Genomic DNA, 20,997 nt, shown 5'->3' on the forward strand with positions numbered 1-20,997 from the left:
TTTTCATGGAGAAATTTCACTAATCTATAATAATTGGGGGGATTTGTCTAATTTGCCATAAATATTTTGTGCTTATTATCTAAACCATTTTCTAACTCCCTATTGGCATCAAGAATAAATTTGAGACTCAAAATAATAATGGAATATCTATTATTCTAGTGAACCAGGGTCATGGTTTTGTAATATAATGCAGGGGAGATATTACATGAAATCTAATATATATCTGGGAATATGTCCAGTTTCCCCAGGCATAATGTCCTTAAACTTTACAAATTTGTTTCTCTCAGCATAAATCATGGAACCCACATCTATCAGTCAAATAGGTAAATTGTCCCCATTGTTAAAACTCTCATGTCTTCCAAGATGGACAGCGGTAACATATTTTTTTTCCTTTTCCAAGTCCAAAATTAAGTTTGGGGAAAGCTGGTAATCAGACTTCTTCTCCACACCTTTTTAGAACTGAGAACTACTTATTTTTACTGTCATAAAAACTCATGTGAAGTTTGCTAAGTTAATAAATATACTGCTTATAAGATGGAGAGAGAGCATCATTTTATGACTTGGCAGGCATGCAGAAGAGTCAGCTAACAAAAACACAGAAGGGACCTGTACTCGCCTATATTTGATTTTGCTACAAACATAATATTGCTTTATATATTTAAATTTTATATATATATTGCTTTTTTTAAGGTGTAGCAAATACGGGTTAAAGCAACTTCACATAAGAAGTAGAGCAGGGAGGGCTTCCCTGGTGGCACGGTGGTTGAGAGCCCGCCTGCCGATGCAGGGGACACAATGTTCGTGCCCTGGTCCGGGAAGATCCCACATGCTGCGGAGCGGCTGAGCCCGCGAGCCATGGCCGCTGAGCCTGCGCGTCCGGAGGCTGTGCTCCGCAACGGGAGAGGCCACAACAGTGAGAGGCCCACGTACTGCAAAAAAAAAAAAAAAAAAAAAGAGCAGGGAAATTTTAAGGGAAATTTCTGGTACTGAAAGTAGCCTAGGAAATAGAGACTAATTTGTCCTGTTAATGAGTCTCTGAAGCAACGCTGGCTGAATGAAAAGATGGGAATCCCACAGGCTTTCCTAGACTGTCAAACCAAGATTCATGGCAGAGCAATCAGAAGGAGTTACTGCCAGCTTAGTGGGATATGACAGCACATTTTCTTTTTTTGTGAGCGGAGCAACTTACTCGGCTGTCTCTAGACTTTCAAAAGCAGCTGATTCTCCACATTTGGTAAAATCAACACTAATAGCCTTCTATTCACTCAACCATAAGAACCCACAGCTGTGAGCCATGTATTCACTATAGCCATCAGCATACCCACTTGGTTCTACCACCCAAATTTTACTTGTAAGTATCCACTTATTTCCACCTCTACTGACCACACCCTATGTAACCTCCTCCTGAAAATCCTGCAATGGCTTCTTGTTGTGATTAGAATAAAATCAAAGCCAGATCCTTCAAAGCCCTGTATTACAAAGATAACTTCTGCCTACCCTCTCTAATTAAGTTCATTTGTTCTCCCTCTTATTCACAATTTTCTGGTCATAAATGGTCATCTACCAGTTCCTAGAACTTGCTAAGCTCTTTTCCACCCCTGGCTCTTTGCACTTAATAGTTTGCTCCATCCGGAGCTCACTTGCCCTCGTCACATGGCAAGATCCCTCACTCCTTCAGGTCTCAGCCTAATGGCCACCTCCTAAGACTTCCACGTGTCACCTTATCTAAGAAAGTCCTTCCTGGCTTTAACATAGCAACCTTTTTACTTCCTAGTCTTTTATTAATGTATTGTCTGTGAATACTTGTTTATTGTCCACTTTCCCATCTAGAGTGTAAGTGAGCTCCATGAGGATGGGAACCTTCCTATCACGCTCACCTTGGTCTTCCTAATGATTAATAGAGTGGCTGGCACACAGTCAGCACTCAGCAAATATTTTGTTAAATAATGAATTAATGAGTGAACAAAGAAGTGGTAAGTGGTACTAACTTTAAGCTTGCAACTGGAAGTATTTGAGAAACTCTTCCCACAGTTAAGTAGTTTCGTTTGTTCTGCTCCTGCATGTCAGTACAAAGTGAAGGCATGCATTTCGGCACACACCCAGTGAACATTTGTTAGGTAACATATTCAAGGCTCTGTGTTAAGCACTGCAGCGGATACAAATACAAGTAAGATAGATCTGTCTACCACGACTTACAGGATAGCGGTTTTTTTGTTTTTTTTTTTTGCTGTATGCGGGCCTCTCACTGCTGTGGCCTCTCCCATTGCGGAGCACAGACTCCGGACGCGCAGGCTCAGCGGCCATGGCTCACGGGCCCAGCCGCTCCGCGGCATGTGGGAACTTCCCAGACCGGGGCACGAACCCGTGTCCCCTGCATCGGCAGGCGGACTCTCAACCACTGCGCCACCAGGGAAGCCCAGGATAGCGGTTTTAACAGACATATTTATAACCAGCTATAATTTAAGGCCAAGTGCTGTGCTGGAGGTACAAAGGAAGAGCTGAGGAACGTGGAGGAGGAAGAAGTGATCCATCTACCTGTGCCTGTTGTTGGCGTTCCAAACTGTGGCAGTTCTGTGGCGTCACAGCTCTGCTGCCTCGTGAAGCCCTGCCAACTGCCTAAAGGCTTCACTGGCACAGCAGAGGCAGACAGCGTCCGTTTTCTTAGGGCTGGTGATGCATTAACAGAACAGAAGCACAGGAGGAAACTGTGAGGCATAGCGGGAGAAAGCAGCAAATTTCTATGCAAGTTCTATGTTTAAAAAGAAATTATGCTGTTCCACCCATTTCTACAAAGGTACATCTTGGGCACGCTTTACTTAGAGTCTCCTTATCGTTAGCGCTTCCATCTCTGCGTTGAATATGAAACAGTAAGACAAGCTGACTAGAAATGTATTTTGTATTCCGGTTGCATGAGAAAGCCACGAAAAGAACATGCCAAAGCAGTTACTAACTGAAAAGCTGAAGATAGAGGCGAGCATTTTTGTAAAGATGTGGGTGTCATTTGCAACAAGCAGACTATAAGGCAGCAACCACCAAAGTTTAACTGCAGGCAGGATTTTTAAGATGAGAGATGAAAAAGATCAGGATTGTCAGTGTATGGTCAGTATTTGAGTCATGGTCACACTCATTTCACAGTTGATCCGTGGCAACAGAGATGCCTGCCAATTCAGGGTTGAATTGGGTAGTGCATTAGACAGTGGGTCTGGAAGTCCTTGTGTTGCTTTTCCACGAACGCATCTGCGTGGCATTTATTCATTCATGAAACATTTGTTGAACTTTTACTCTACACCAAGGACTCTGCTAGGTACTAGAGAAACTTAGGTGACTAAGACACCCCCACACTAGAGCCATGACCTGCTAGAGGAACACCAGACACATAGCAGCCAATGACAGTGCCATAGTACTGAGTACCATAGGGACCTAGACAAAGAGAAAATACTTTGCAGAGTAAGTACTTGACAGTCAAGTTCAGCCTTGAAGGATGAGTGGATTCCGTTTAGCAGCATTGGCACAGGAGAACACTGTAAGCAGGCTAGAAAACATAATGGCAGGGACAAAAACAAGTGTGAAGACGTGAAGTGCCCTTGGGGAATTGTGAGAAGCCATAATTAGAAAATAAGACATATGGTCAGAGAGAATGATAGCAAGTGTCACTAGGAACAAAGTCTTGAATGCCAGGTTTAAGACTTTACAGTTTATTCTGTAGATACCGGGGAGTCTATAATTTTGTGAGAAGGAGGAGACAATGATCAGATAACTCTGATAATGTGCAAAATAGCTCTGACAAGTAGCATCTAGAAGATGGGTTGAAGAAGAGGAGAGACTGCAGGTCAGGATACTAGTTATGAGGTTTAGAGCAGTAGTCTAGGTGAGAAACACTAAGGCCTGTAATGTGAGAACAGAGGGCAAGGTAGACATTTTGGAGATACTCAGAAGCACTTGGTCTTCTCTTGTGTGTATGGGAGGTAAGGGTGGAGGGATCAAAAATGACTTCAGAACTTATCTTGAATGATGGAAAATAGTGAAGCTACTGACCAGCGTAGAACATTCTGAAAGGAGGAAGGGTTTTAGCATGAACAAAGGCAGGAGGAAGAACAGGCTTATGGGGAGAGGTGACATCCTATTTTTGGCATGTTTATAATGAATTGCCTCCAAGGGAAGATGAACAAATATATGTAGAAATGTGACCTTGGAAAACAGGAAAAGAGAAAGTTGAAGGCATGAGGTTATGGACTGCGGAGTTATCAGCAAATAACTGACAGTGGAAGCCATAGAACTTAACAAGATCACCCAGGTTAAGAGTATAAAGCAGGAAGTTTGGAAGCATAAAAACAGAATAGGTATATTTTTTTATTGATATATATTTGTTTTACAATGTTGTGTTAGTTTCTGCTGTACAGCAAAGTGATTTATATATATATATATATATATACACACACACACACACACACACACACACACACACACACACGCTCACACACGCATTCTTTTTTTTTGTATTCTTTTACATTATGGTTTATCGTAGGATATTTTTTTTTTTGCGGAACGCAGGCCCCTCACTGTTGTGGCCTCTCCCATTGCGGAGCACAGGCTCCAGACGCGCAGGCTCAGCGGCCATGGCTCACGGGCCCAGCCGCTCCGCAGCATGTGGGATCCTCCCGGACTGGGGCACGAACCCGTGTCCCCTGCATCGGCAGGGGGACTCTCAACCACTGGGCCACCAGGGAAGCCCTATCATAGGATATTGAATATAGTTTCCTGTGCTATAACAGTAATACCTTATTGTTCATCCATTCTATACATAATAGTTTACATCTGCGAACCCCAGCCTCCCACTCCATCCATCCCTCAACCCCCTCCCCCTTGGCAACCACAAGTCTGTTCTCTATGTCTGTGAGTCTATTTCTGTTTCATAAATAGGTTCATATCAGAGTAGATGTATTTAAATGCTAGAAGAAAATGGTGAGCCAAATAATAATTTACAGGAGTAATATTAGAGAAACAAGAGAAAGTAAGGTCATGGAAATCAAAGGAGAAGATTTTTCCGGGTTAGGTCTGAAGTAATGAATATAATTTCTGCCTGTATTCCATTAGCCAGAACTGTCAAGTGACCCCACTTGAATGTGAACGCAAGGTCCCGGGCAAAGTAACTGCTTCCCAACAACTCTCGACTGTGGATGGGAGCACAGACCTTTTGCAGACAGATGTCCTTCTCTGCCCCATAATTCTAATCTCACTAGGTCTCCCTAAATAATTCCCCACAAGTACCTCTGTAATATAAAGACATTCCACAGGAGCACATATTATTTCAGCCCACATTATAAGATAGCTAGGATAGGCTTTAGGTTGTAAGCAGTTCCTTGCCAGCTGGCTGTCCCTGTACCACTTTATCACATCTGAGCGCCACATAGAAGAATATCAGAACACTTAAATTAAGTGTTATTTCTCTGAAACACTAAAGTGTTGTATATCAAGTTTGTCATCACCAGAGCTGATGAAATCTATGTGACTACACATTAGTGACTCTGGCTAGAACAATGGAGAAAACGTGCATGCTGGAAATATTTGAGTCCATTTGTTAGTGTGTTTCAGTACTACAAATAGAAACTTTAAGATTAACTATCTCCCTTGTGTGCTAAGTGAAAATCTATTAGAAAAACATAGTACCATTGTATATTTTATGTATAACAACTGTTATGAAACTTCCAAACCGGTAAATGGGCAGAGGGTAGGGATGCCCTAGAGGGTAGTCTTGCCTTAGAAAGAGATTTTGTCTGAAAAGATTCCATAGTTCTGAACTCTTGTGGTACAGGGGCATCAGGTAAGGGCAGTTCCTCACTGTCTTATAACCTATAGTTGTCCAAGGGTGAGTATCACTTGTCTCCCGTAATCCTTATCGAGGGGCTGCTGATGCCTACAGATGGAATGGAGGTTGGATCTACCCTCTGTTATTCTGGATACGCCCTTCCCTGCCTTTTGTCAGGAGAGGGGAGAGGAGACAGTTCTGGGGGGAAGAATCTTTAACTCTGATATGTGATTGATTCTCTCCTAAAAAAAAGCAGATATATCTTGAATGTAAGGTTTATATCCTCCTGAAAACCTCTGATTTACATGAGAGGTTCATATTCCTCCTGTTAGTTTAAGTTTTTCCTTATTTCTTAGGGACTGGTTAGCTCTGTCCTTATCCCCACTCTCTGCCTGATGTTACACTACCAAGTTTTCCTGCAGTGACTAACAGTGAATGACATCCATCCCCAGTCATTTTTCCCTGATCCATGGATTTCCTTTCTGGCTGTAAAGGTAGTGGGGTTAGGTGTGGAGGGGCAAAGATTGGAGTTAAGGATAGGGTACTGCATTTCACCCTGCTGCATATGTTAAAGATTAAAGTTCTGTTTGAGCACACAGTCATCTTTTAATATGTTTAAAGTCTTTGATGGTTAACGTTCATTCCTTTAGCCCAGCAGTGTGCTAGTTACTATGGAGGATATAAAAGAAATATAAAATACATTTTACTTAATATCTCTCACTTAATTCTCACCACAGTCCTGAGAGACAGGTGTTACTATCACTGTCTTACAGAGAGGTTAGAAAGTTTATTCAAGGCTATAAAGCTTGTAAGTGACAGAACTGGGATTTGACTTTCTTTCAGGGATGGAGTCCGCAGGGTGACTGAATCACAAGGTGACCTCATTATATAAGCTATGTGGAAGTACTTCTTCTGCCCTCACCACTGCCACCCCCCTCATTGGTCTTTATAACCACATATGAACCCACATTAATGTTTATTTTGATCACCATCATCTTTAATTATAGGGGAAAACATAGTTGTGTTCAGTCACGCTTAAAATGTCACAGTAACTAGGGCTCTCTCTATTTCTTAACTACTGTCTCCCAAAATGCTAATCGAAAAATGTCAAAATTAACAGTTGCTGATTTTACTTGTAAGAATTCAGATTGTACACTGTAAAAATGAACATATTGTTCTTTACATTGGTCAACTTTTTCATACAAATTTGCCCAGAAATAAAAACCAGTTCCTAATCTTGTCAGTGTGGCAGTGGAACGAGGTTTCAGAAGACCTTGGGTTCTCATCTCATCTCTTTTACATCTGAGCAACGTGAGCTAGGATCTGTCCTTCAATCTTCCTGAGTTTCAGTCAATTTTCTACGGTATTAGGAGAAATAATGTAGTATAGGTGTACGGGAGAGTGTAAGTTTTGTAGTATTTCGAAAACCATGAAATCGTTTATAAATGTAAGGGATTATTATTCATTCATTCTGCAGCTATTTACTCCTATTAGCAGGTTGTACATATGTGAAAAAACGTAGCTTCTGTCCTCAGTACAGTCTAGTGGGAAGACCGACGTGCAGACAGAGAGTGCTGCAGTTGGTGCAGTGATGGGGATGTGTACCAGGTACAACAGAGCCTAAAGGAAAGAATCCCTGAGTCCATCTGGGGGCACCAGCAAAGGCTGCACAGAGGAGGTGGTGTGGACTGAGACTTGAAGAATGAGAAGTAGTTTGCCTGATGAACTAAACGGAGAAGAGAATTCCAGTCAGAGGGAAAGCGTGTTTGAAACTCTAGAATAAGTTACTCTGTCTGGAATTAGAAGTACAAGGTAAGGAGGTAAAGACCCAGACAGATAGATGAGGGACAAATTATGGAGAGCCTTTGAATACCATGCTAAGGAGTTTAGATTATGTACAGGAGGAAATATAAAGCCATTGAAGAATTTTGAGGTGAATTTTGATCAGGTTTCTGTGTGGGCCAGGAAGGAGGCAGTGGAGAGAATGAGTGGATTGCAATTATCCAAGAGAGACGATGCAAAGCGGGGAGAAAAACAGCAGCTGATGTTATGCCTGAGTGACTGGAAGTATTTTTTAAAAATAAAGGCCTCTTAAGGGGATTTGGTTTTAAGGGAAGACTTCAGCTTCAAACAGCATCGTTTGACAGGTCATTTGGAGGTAGAGGGATCAGCAGGCAGCTAGAGAAGCAAAGGAAATCTCAGTGCTAGAGATGCTGTTGCAGTGAGAGCTGAAGCCAGGAGTCGAGGGGAGGGCTGCCTGTGAAAGAAGAGTGAATAGGGAATAGAGCAAAGAAGGTAATGTAACCAAAGGAAAGGAAGAGTGCCAAGGTAGTGTCACAGATGTCAAGAAAAGAGACAGTTTCAAGGAATATAGTCCATAAGACCTAAAGCTGGAGGGAGAAAATAAAAAGAAAGAAAAAGATCAAAGGCTAAAAGAAAACCAATTAAGAGGCTCCTGGTGACCTTAGAGAATGGTGAGGCTAGGAGTCAAAAGGAATAAGGTTTAGCTTCAGTGCCTCCCTGTTGCCTGTGGTGTTGAATACCGACTCCTCAGCCCAGAATCTTAACTTTCCTGGGAAGCCAAAGCAGTTGACTTGTTTCTCCCCATACATCCTCTGGGATTGTAAAAATTTGCCTTTATATGTTCATTCATTCTGTTCCCTCCATCTTCTACACCTTTCCCCACTTTCCTATTTTCCTACCTATCAGCATCACACTCAAACTTCCAGGACCCAGAGACAAAGGATTTCTCTTGCAGGAAGACTTTCAATTCCCTCTCTCTCCTCTGAATCACTGCTACATTTAATTTCAGGAACTCAGTAGCAGTCAAGAGGTTCAGAGCACAAGCTTGGTAAGCAGATAGACCTGGGATGGAATCTAGGTTCTGTCACTTACTGTGCTGTCTTAGTGGAGTCACTTCCCCTCTCTGATTTTTATATCTAATATCTGTAAAATGGGGATAATGATATTTACTTCTTTGTGTTGTTGCAGGGAGTAAATGAAATGATGTATATGAAACAGCATATTGCCTGGTTCATGTTTATTTTCAGAAATGGACTCATAGTAATGTATTTTATATTTGTTTCTTTCTACTTCTTTGTAGCACATACCACAATCAGTGCCCACTCTGCTCCATCCACCACTCCAGCCAGAATGCTAGCTTCTTGCAAACTCATCTCTGTATCATTGTCTGGTAAATTGCATCATGGACTTTAGTTCTTTGTTCTTTCTTGTAGCCAGGCCCTTGGTCATGTGACTTTGCAGGGACTTGTTTTGGTTAACACTTGCCATCTTCAGTGAGAGGGATGTAAACAAAAAATTAGAAGTGTTATATATGAAATTTATAACCCTAAATAAGTATAAAAGAAAGTTAGGGCTTCCCTGGTGGCGCAGTGGTTGAGAGTCCACCTGCCAAAGCAGGGCACGTGGGTTCGTGCCCCGGTCCAGGAAGATCCCACATGCCACGGAGAGGCTGGGCCCGTGAGCCATGGCTGCTGGACCTGTGCGTCTGGAGCCTATGCTCCGCCACAGGAGAGGCCACAACAGTGAGAGGCCTGCATGCCACAAAAAAAAAAAAAAAAAAGTTAAATAAATGTTCAAATGTTGTACTCTTTTAAAAAAAAAGGTTTAGGAGTGCGCAAATAATAAGAAAAATAGACATAAATGTAGACAACTGCACATATAGGCACATTCAGGCTATGGATTAGCCAGTGACATATTTTGTCAGAATAGTAAGGTACAGGGGAGGGACCTTCAAGATGGCGGACGAGTAAGATATAGAGATCACCTTCCTCCCCACAAATACATCAAAAATACATCTACATGTGGAACAACTCCTACAGAACACCTACTGAACGCTGGCAGAAGACCTCAGACTCCCGAAAAGACGCCTTCAGGTGACCTACACGCAGAGGCGGGGCCAAATCCAAAGCTGAACCCCAGGAGCTGTGTGAACAAAGAAGAGAAAGGGAAATCTCTCTATGCAGCCTCAGGAGCAGCAGTTTAAATCTCCACAATCAACTTGATGTACCCTGCATCTGTAGAATACCTGAATAGACAATGAATCATCCCAAAATTGAGGCAGTGGACTTTGGGAGCAACTGTAGACTTGGCGTTTGCTTTCTGCATCTAATTCGTTTCTAGTTTTATGTTTATCTTAGTTTAGTATTTACAGCTGATTATCATTGGCAGATTTGTTTATTGATTTGGTTGCTTTCTTCCTTTTTTTTATGTATATATATATTTTTCCTTTTTCTCTTTTTGTGAGTGTGTATGTGTATGCTTCTATGTGTGATTTTGTCTGTATAGCTTTCTTTTACCATTTGTGCTAGGGTTCTGTCTGTCCATGTTTTTTTGTTTGTTTTTTTAAGTACAGTTTTTAGCACTTGTTATCATTGGTGAATTTGTTTTTTGGTTTCGTTGCTCTCTTCTTTTCTTTTTTATTACTTTTTATTTTTTTTATTTTTAATAATTTTTTTATGTTAATAATTTTATTTTTTTTCTTTTTTTTTCTTCTGAGCCAAGTGGCTGACAGGGTCTTGTTTCTCCGGCCAGGTGTCAGGCCTGAGCCTCTGAGGTGGGAGAGCTGTGTTCAGGACATTGGTCCACCAGAAGCCTCCTGGCCCCTCGTAATATCAATGGGCGAGAGCTCTCCCAGAGATCTCGATCTCAACGCTAAGACCCTGCTACACACAACAACCAGCAAGCTACAGTACTGGACACCCCATGCCAAACAATTAGCAAGACAGGAACACAACCCCACCCATTAGCAGAGAGGCTGCCTAAAATTATAGTAAGTTCAGAGATACCCCAAAACACACCACCAGACTTGGTCCTGCCCACCAGAAAGACAAGATCCAGCCTCATCCACCAGAACACAGGCGCTAGTCCACTCCACCAGGAAGCCTACACAACCCACTGAACCAACCTTACCCATGGGGGGCAGGCACCAAGAACAACAGGAACTACAAACCTGCAGCCTGTGAAACGGAGACACCAAACACAGTACGTTAAGCAAAATGAGAAGACACAGAAATATGCAGCAGATGAAGGAGCAAAGTAAAACCCCACCAGACCAAACAAATGAAGAGGAAATAGGCAGTCTACCTGAAAAAGAATTCAGAGTAATGATAGTAAAGATGATCCAAAATCTTGGAAATAGAATGGAGAAAATACAAGAAACATTTAACAAAGACCTAGCAGAACTAAAGAGGAAACAAACAATGATGAACAACACAATAAACGAAATTAAAAGTTCTCTAGAAGGAATCAATAGCAGAATAACTGAGGCAGAAGAATGGATAAATAACCTGGAAGATAAAATAGTGGAAATAACTATGAAAGAGCAGAATAAAGAAAAAAGAATGAAAAGAATTGAGCACCGTCTCAGAGACCTCTGAGACAACATTAAACGAATCAATATTTGAATTATAGGGATCCCAGAATAAGAAGAGAAAAAGAAAGGGACTGAGAAAATATTTGAAAAGATTATAGTTGAAAACTTTCCTAATATGGGAAAGGAAATAGTCAATCAACTCCAGGAAGTGCAGAGAGTCCCATACAGGATAAATCCAAGGAGAAAAATGCCAAGACACATATTAATCAAACTGTCAAAAGTTAAATACAAAGAAAAAATATTAAAATCAGCAAGGGAAAAGCAACAAATAACATACAAGGGAATCCCCATAAAATTAACAGCTGATCTTTCAGCAGAAACTCTGCAAGCCAGAAGGGAGTTGCAGGACATATTTAAAGTGATGAAAGGGAAAAACCTACAACCAAGATGACCCAGCAAGGATCTCATTCAGATTCGATGGAGAAATTAAAACTTTTACAGACAAGCAAAAGCTAAGAGAATCCAGCACCACCAAACCCACTTTACAACAAATGCTAAAGGAACTTCTCTAGGCAGGAAACACAAGAGAAGGAAAAGGCCTACAATAACAAACCCAACACAATTAAGAAAATGGTAATAGGAACATACATATCAATAACTACCTTAAAAGTAAATGGATTAAATGCTCCAACCAAAAGATGTAGACTGGCTGAATGGATACAAAAACAAGACCTGTATATATGCTGTCTACAAGAGACCCGCTTCAGACCTCCGGGCACATACAGACTGAAAGTGAGGGGATTCAAAAAAATATTCCATGCAAATGGACATCAAAAGAAAGCTGGAGCAGCAGTTCACATATCAGACAAAATAAATTTTAAAATGAAGACTATTACAAGAGACAAGGCCACTACAGAATGATCAAGGGATCAACCCAAGAAGAAGATATAACAATTGTAAATATTTATGCACCCAACATAGGAGCACCTCAATACATAAGGCAGATGCTAACAGCCATAAAAGTGGAAATCGACAGTAGCACAGTCATAATAGGGGACTTTAACACCCCACTTTCACCAATAGACAGATCATCCAAAAAGAAATTAAATAAGGAAACACAAGCTTTAAATGACACATTCAACAACATGGATGTAATTGACATTTAGAGGACATTCCATCCAAAAACAACAGAATACACTTCCTTCTCAAGTGCTCATGGACCATTATCCAGGATCATATCTTGGGTCACAAATCAAGCCTTGGTAACTTTAAGAAATTTAAAATTATATCAAGTATCTTTTCTGACCACAACACTATAAGACTGGATATCAATTACAGGGAAAAAACCCTGTAAAAAATACAAACACATGGAGGCTAAACAATACACTACTAAATAACCAAGAGATCACTGAAGAAATCAAAGAGAAAATCAAAAAATACCTAGAGACAAAAGATAACAAAAACACAACGACCCACAACCTATGGGATGCAGCAAAAGCAGTTTTAAGAGGGAAGTTTATAGCAATACAATCCTACCTCAAGAAACAAGGAACATCTCAAACAACCTAACCTTACACCTAAAGCAATTAGAGAAAGAACAAAAACACCTCAAACTTAGCAGAAGGAAAGAAATCATAAAGATCAGATCAGAAATAAATGAAAAAGAAATGAAGGAAATGATAGCAAAGATCAGTAAAACTAAAACCTAGCTCTTTGAGAAGGTAAGCAAAATTGATAAACTATTAGCCAGACTCATCAAGAAAAAAAGGGAAAAGACTCAAATAGAATTAGAAATGAAAAAGGAGAAGTAACAACTGACACTTCAGAAATACAAAGGATCATGAGAAATTTCTACAAGCAACTATATGCCAATAAAATGGACAACCTGGAAGACATGGACAAATTCTTAGAAAAGCACAACCTTCCGAGACTGAACCAGGAAGAAATAGAAAATAGAAACAGACCAATCAGAAGCACTGAAATTGAGACTGTGATTAAAAATCTTCCAACAAACCAAAGCCCAGGACCAGATGGCTTCACAGGCGAATTCTCTCAAACATTTAGAGAATAGCTAACACATATCCTTCTCAAACTCTTTCAAAATATAGCAGAGGGAGGTACACTCCCAAACTCATTCTATGAGACCACCATCACCCTGATACCAAAACCAGACAGAGATGTCACTAAAAGAGAAAACTACAGGCCAATATCACTGATGAATATAGATGCAAAAATCCTCAAGAAAATACTAGCAAACAGAATCCAACAACACATTCAAAGGATCATACACCTTGATCAAGTGGGGTTTATCACAGGAATGCAAGGATTCTTCAATATATGCAAATTAATCGATGTGATACACCATATTAACAAATTGAAGGAGAACCATATGATCATGTCAATAGATGGAGAAAAAGCTTTTGACAAAATTCAACACCCATTTATGATAAAAACCCTCCATAAAATAGGCATGTAGGGAACTTATCGCAACATAATGAAGGCCATATATGACAAACCCACAGCCAGCATCATTATCAATGGTGAAAAACTGAAACCATTTCCACTAAGATCAGGAACAAGACAAGGTTGCCTACTCTCACCACTATTATTCAACATAGTTTTGGAAGTTTTAGCCACAGCAATCAGAGACGGCAAAGAAATAAAAGGAATCCAAATAGGAAAAGAAGAAGTAAAACTGTCAGTGTTTGCAGATGACATGATACTATACATAGGGAATCCTAAAGATGGTACCAGAAAACTACTAGAGCTAATCAGTGAATTTGGTAGAGTAGCAGGATACAAAATTAATGCACAGAAATCTCTTGCATTCCTATACACTAATGATGAAGAATCTGAAAGATATTAAAGAAACACTCCCATTTACCATTGCAACAAAAAGAATAAAATACCTAGGAATAAACCTACCTAAGGAGACAAAAAAATCTGCATGCAGAAAACTATAAGACACTGATGAAAGGAATTAAAGATGATAGAAACAGATGGTGAGATATACCGTGTTCTTGGTTGGAAGAATCAACATTGTGAAAATGACTGTACTACCGAAAGCAATCTACAGTTTCAGTGCAATCCCTATCAAACTACCAATGGCATTTTTCACAGAGCTAGAATAAAAAATTTCACAATTTGTATGGAAACACAAAAGACCCCAAATAGCCAAAGCAATCTTGAGAAAGAAAAATGGATCTGGAGAAACAAGGCTCCCTGACTTCAGACTATACTACAAAGCTACAGTCAGCAAGACAGTATGGTACTGGCATGGAAACAGAAATATAGATCAATGGAACAGGATAGAAAGCCCAGAGATAAACCCACACACATATGGTCACCTTATCGTTGATAAGGGAGGCAAGGATATACAATGGAGAAAAGACAGCCTCTTCAATAAGTGGTGCTGGGAAAACTGGACAGCTACAGGTGAAAGAATGAAATTAGAACACTCCCTAACACCATACACAAAAATAAACTCCAAATGGATTAAAGATGTAAAAGTAAGGCCAGACACTATAAAACTCTTAGAGGAAAACATAGGCAGAACACTCTGTGACATAAATCACAGTAAGATCCTTTTTGACCCACCTGCTAGCTAAATGGAAATAAAAATAAACAAATGGGAGCTAATGAAACTTAGAAGCTTTTGCACAGCAAAGGAAACCATAAACAAGACGAAAAGACAACCCTCAGAATGGGAGAAAATATTTGCAAAGGAAGCAACTGACAAAGGATTAATCCCCAAAATATACAAACAGCTCATGCAGCTCAATATCAAAAAAACAAACAACCCAGGCTTCCCTGGTGGCGCAGTGGTTGAGAGTCCGCCTGCCGATGCAGGGGACGCGGGTTCGTGCCCCGGTCCGGGAAGATCCCACATGCCGCAGAGCAGCTGGGCCTGTGAGCCATGGCCGCTGAGCCTGCGCGTCCGGAGCCTGTGCTCCACAATGGGAGAGGCCACAACAGTGAGAGGCCCGTGTACCGCAAATAAAAAAACAAAACAAAAAAACAAAACAAAAAAAAAACCCAATCCAAAAATGGGCAGAAAACCTAAGACATTTCTCCAAAGAAGATATACAGATTGCCAACAAACATGAAAGGTTGGTCAACATCACTAATCATTAGAGAAATGCAAATCAAAACTACAATGAGGTATCACCTCACACCTGTCAGAATGGCCATCATCAAAAAATCTACAAACAATAAATGCTGGAGAGGGTGTGGAGAAAAGGGAACCGTCTTACACTGTTGGTGGGAATGTAAATTGATACAGCCACTATGGAGAACAGTATGGAGGTTCCTTATAAAACTAAAAATAGAATTACCATACGAACCAGCAATCCCAGTACTGGGCATATACCCTGAGAAAACCATAATTCAGAAAGAGTCATGTACCAAAATGTTCATTGCAGCTCTATCTGCAATAGCCAGGACATGGAAGCAACCTAAGTGTCCATCGACAGATAAATGCATAAAGAAGATGTGGCACATATATACAATGGAATATTACTCAGCCATAAAAAGAAATGAAATTGAGCTATTTGTAATGAGGTAAATGGACCTAGAGTCTGTCATACAGAGTGAAGTAAGTCAGAAAGAGAAAAACAAATACCATATGCTAACACAAATATATGGAATCTTAAAAAAAAACAAAAGGTTCTGCTGAGCCTAAGGGCAGGACAGGAATAAAGACACAGATGTAGAGAATAGACTTGAGGACACAGGGAGGGTGAAGGGTAAGCTGAGACGAAGTGAGAGAGTGGCATGGATATATATACACTACCAAATGTAAAACAGATAGCTAGTGGGAAGCAGCCGCATAGCACAGGGAGATCAGCTTGATGCTTTGTGTCCACCTCAAGGGGTGGGATAGGGAGAGTGGGAGGGAGACACAAGAGGGAGGAGAAATGGGGATATATGTATATGTATAGCTGATTCACTTTATTATACAACAGAAACCGACACATCATTGTAAAGCAATTATATTCCAATAAAGATGTTAAAAAAAAAAAAGAATAGTAAGGTACAAATGGAAATGCCAGCATGTAATGGAAATTGCTGTTTTACCTTTTGTGTCTTAAACACCATAAGCTTTGAGTCCGGTGAACTGATCAGAATCATTCTTTTATGAATAATGTAATATGCTTGTATCCAAAAAGAAATAAACTAGTGTTGTCACCTTCATCTTTTCCTTGAACCATATGGCTTGCTGTTTCTCCTCAGTGCCTGATCAACAATAACAAAAGCAAGCACTGTTCTCTATAGCTGGCTGAAATGCATACTAGAGAGATGGAAGCATCTTCCCAGGGTGTCCTAGTCACGGTAGTAAAGTAAATGCACTAGGGCAAGTCAGTTCTGTGTCTAACTGACAATTCATATCCTTGTCAGACATGAGCTTTATCCTTATTCCTCACCGGCATGGATTCTCATTAATGGCCTGAAGCATAAGTGGTGGATCATATTCAGGAGTTCTAGTCACTACGTACAGCCATGGGTGAGATGCTTAATGTAATAATTCTTACACCAGGGAGGCTACAATAATTTCATCGTTAATGACTGGTTAGGATTTTGAGAACTTGAGATAGGGAACTTTTATAAATGGTTCTCATTAATTTCTGTTAAAATAGCCTACCAACTACATTGGGCTTTCAAGGGATATATAAAAGTTCAGTAGCAATTTCTAGATTTTGTGAGTGTGAAACAACCCTGGGCTCATATCTTCAGATGACACTGATGATTCCATACAAGATACAGTTGTCTGAGACATTCTGTCAATTAAATAATTTTCTTTCCTTTATGGTTAGTCTTATCTGATCAAGTAAGATGACCTGGTATCCACTAGAATTCAGAAATTCTGTGAAGACGAAGGTTAGAACATGGTAGAGTTTCTTTTTAAAGTTTTATAGGATGATTCTTACCTAAGATGGGAACTGTCCCATCCTCTGTTCTCCAAGTTCTTTACTGAAGCTTAGGAAAAAGGGAGGCAGGAAGGGAGGAAGGAAAGGAAGAAGGAAGGGAGGATATGTTTGTTTTTCAGACTTCAGTATTACACATCTTCACATGTTAAACCTGGTAGAGTAGCCAGTGTTAAATATGAGAGAAAATCATCCAGTAGACATTTGGGCCTCCTCTCAGCAAAGAGTCACGAACAAAAATTCACTTGCTGTTTTCCCTTCTGTTTGATTAATTCATTAGGCTTGAAACTGAGATAATAGTTTGATTTTCCTCCTCTATGACACTTCAAGTGAAAGGAGTAAAAGAGTTGTGTTGACAGTAGCATAGAGAACTCCGCTGACACTAACCAAAAATTTTTTTAAATAAATTTATTTATTTGTTTTATTTTTGGCTGTGTTGGGTCTTCGTTGCTGTGCGCGGGCTTTCTCTAGTTGCGGCGAGTAGGGGCTACTCTTCGTTGCGGTGCGCAGGCTTCTCACTGCAGTGGCTTCTCTTGTTGCGGAGCACAGGCTCTAGGCTTGCGGGCTTCAGTAGTTGTGGCATGTGAGCTCTAGAGCACAGGCTCACTATTTGTAGTACACTGGCTTAGTTACTTTGTGGCATGTGGGATCTTCCCGGACCAGGCTCGAACCCGTGTCTCCTGCATTGGCAGGCGTATTCTTAACCACTGCACCACCAGGGAAGCCCCCCAAAAAATTTTATTGAGAATTTTTATGAGCAATACACAATGTTTGGCACTGTGGAGAGTATAAACAACTCGGGATTTCTGTCATAAATGTAAATAAAAATACACATAATCCTGCATGTATACACATACCTTACATACATACACATATACATATATACATTCACACTTAAAGACATATATCATTAGTATGCTTTGAGCTGGAAGAAATAGGAAACATCAACTCAAATGGATTAAACAATAAAGAAATTTATCACTTCATATAACAAGTAGTCCAAAATTAGGGCCGCTTCTGATGCTGTACAGTCAGGACTCAGGTTCTATTTTTCAGCAGTTCTCTTAGCTTAGCCTTTTTGTTGGCTTTGTCCTCAGGCCAGCTGACCACATGATTACAGGAGGGCTGTGGCAGTGCTGAGCATCCTGGGCAGATAAGACAACATGCAGAGGCAGAGAAAAGGGTTTTCTCTTTCATGAACAGATTGGGGATCTGTTGACAAGGAGATGCGGGGTGAGAATGATGCCATCAGGAAACCTACAGTCTAGTAGAGGAGAGAGCATGTAATAGTGTGGTAGACACTGAACTAAAGGCATATACAACCGATGATGATTGCACCAAAGACAGGGTGCTGTGTTCTCGGCTGGGAGAAAATGTTAGAGAGAAAGGATAGAGGCTTGGTAGAGGCTAATCAGAGAAGACTTCACTTGGGGAAGAGGTTGTTAATCCAGTTTGGGACATGTTGAGTTTAAGGTACTATAGGACCTCTAGGTACAGAAATCCAGTAGACAGTTGATGTATATTGATCTAAAGCTGAAACATCTAGATAGAGAAAAAGATAATAGGGTTTAGGTGGTGGCGAAGGCTCTGAGGATGGATGAGCTAAATCCAGAGGACACACTAGGACCAAAACTGAGATCCTGAGGAAGCAGGATCCTGACTTTTAAAGCATGGGTGAAATAAGAGGAGTTGACAGAGACAGAAAATAAAAATGGATCTTTTAATGCCATCTATGTGTGGGATGGGTGTAAGCCGACTAGAAATGACATTCTGTGATATTCACACGTGATTTGGGTAAAGGACCGGTAAAAGCTAGGAACCGTTCACTACCCGTTATTTGCCCAATAGCAGGTGCCCTTCCCTAAGAAACTGGTTGAATGAGACAGAGTTTCATTGGAGGTATGGCTAGACTTGAACAGTTGTCCGCCCAAAGGAGAAATGGAGCATTAAATTTTCTAAAATGGGTCTCTTTTTTTTTGGCAGGAGTGGTCACACATTACTTGCCTTCTGGTTTTCCCGCCAAGAGGGAAAACTAAACCGACAGCAGACAATTGAACTGGGACATCACATCCTCAAAGCACACATTTTTAAGGTAATTAAAGAAGTTGGAGGTGTTTTTCTTTCCATTTCCATCAGGCTTTCCGTAACACTGTGTGTATGAAGCTACTGTTATGTCAGTGTGGCCCCTGCTTTCTGAAATCAGTTTGTTGCAAAATTGATCCATCTCCTAAAATTTCTGACCCGTTCCTCCCTAGGACTTTGAAAGAAAGCCACATTTGTCATCTCCCAGTTTAGTGGATTGCTAGGCTTCCCAGGAAAGGTACATGTATAATCATTTAGGTAAGAAGCATATACACATACACATGTGTACTCCATATATGACCCACCATCTCCTGAGAAGAGTCACGTTGTAGCATTAGTTGCAGGTTTTCACAATGTCTAAAAAAAATCGCTGAGAGCAGTTTACTCTCTCAGTGTTCTCATAATTGTTTTAGTGAAGATTTAAATATTCCAGGTGCTGTGATTTTCAAACTCTTTGTCTAGAACCAACTATAATCTTCCTTTAAGATACTTCCCCCATTCTCTCTTCAAATTATAATCCCAGTTTTTTGCAGTAGTTTCAAAACTTTTAAGGACTCCAAGCATCAGCCTCCCTGTCCCAACATCCACACGGCTGGAGTGGAGGACCCAGAGAAGGGCACGTAATTCATCTGTTTGTGCTTGTATGCATGCATTTGTTTATTCAGTGCTTACTGAGGCATTGTACTAGGTACTAGGGATACACAAACCAAAAATATACAGCCCCTAATCTCAAGGAATTTATTGTCTAGATATCAGTTTTGGGGCAAAGGACAGAAGTCAAGGAAGGAATTTGTTTTCCTGATTTTCCTAGCCCACAGCTTGCTATTTCATCTGCCACCTACAATCCCTACAATCTCTTCAGACCACTTTTGCTGCTCCCAGATTGAGAAATACAGAGATCTTAAATAGTCCTCTGTCTTGGACTTCCCCCAAGAGATACTGTTGAAGATAAAACAGTTCTGTTCAGAGAGAAAAATGGCATTAAGGGCAACTTCAAGAGCCTAGCAGATTCTTTCCAGTATATAAGTACACAGCTAGAGAAGCCTTTTCATCAGATGGACAGAAGTAAAACCCACAGTGACAAGTCCTTTATTTGAATCATAATTGTCATTAATAAATCACTCTACCAAAAATGACCTTACTTAATGGGAGCAGAATGAGAGTCTTTTAACAGGCAAGGTGTCTCATTCCAATTTCAGGTGGACCAAAAAGTATCTGCTACGTCTACAAACTCTAAGATGAGTATCCTTCAATTAGACGGGAAAGTAACTTACGTATTAAGCATCACTGCTTTAAACGCTTGAACGTTTGTGATCACCCTCTGCCTAGGATCAGATGCAATGAAGATGATGCCTGTGTTTATTCCCTGCACCATAAAATAAATACCACATGAAACAGATAAATGATATGAAGTTTCATTTGATCCCCTGTGACTTTATCTGCTATAGGGAGACCTACATTTATTTATTTTTTTATATCCCCATGGCTTATTTATTTTATAACCAGATGTTTGTACCTCTTGATCCCTTCACCTACTTCATCCTCCCCACAACCCCCTCCTCTCTGGCAACCACCAGCCTGTCATAGAGACCTACACTTAAACCATACACTCCTGTCACTGACACAGTTTTATCTTATGTTGCTGCAGACAACATGGTTGCCTGAGATAAGACTGGCTCCGTGTGTGATTCAGGCCATAAATACTTGGGTGTATAGCATGTGGTGATGACATGACTGCAAGCTGAAGAATGTGGACTCGGACCATGGTTTTCTTGTTGCTGCAGTTTTCAGGGTCCTTTAAATGCAGCGTGCTCCTTGTTGATAGACTTAAGCTTCTCTCAGACTGCCAG

General features: G+C 40.6%; 1 protein-coding gene across 1 annotated transcript in view; it reads left to right on the plus strand.

Annotated features, from left to right (window-relative positions):
- The window catches only part of TANC2 (tetratricopeptide repeat, ankyrin repeat and coiled-coil containing 2), a 323,861-nt gene that overhangs the window by 266,976 nt on the left and 35,888 nt on the right, over positions 1-20,997 (plus strand). The window contains exon 13 of the mRNA XM_007456751.1: positions 19,049-19,157. Within this exon, the coding sequence (XP_007456813.1) occupies positions 19,049-19,157 (109 nt within the window). The remainder of the gene's footprint in view (positions 1-19,048; positions 19,158-20,997) is intronic.

Source organism: Lipotes vexillifer, unplaced genomic scaffold (genome assembly GCF_000442215.2).
Source record: "Lipotes vexillifer unplaced genomic scaffold, Lipotes_vexillifer_v1.1 scaffold299, whole genome shotgun sequence".
Classification (NCBI taxonomy): domain Eukaryota; kingdom Metazoa; phylum Chordata; class Mammalia; order Artiodactyla; family Lipotidae; genus Lipotes; species Lipotes vexillifer.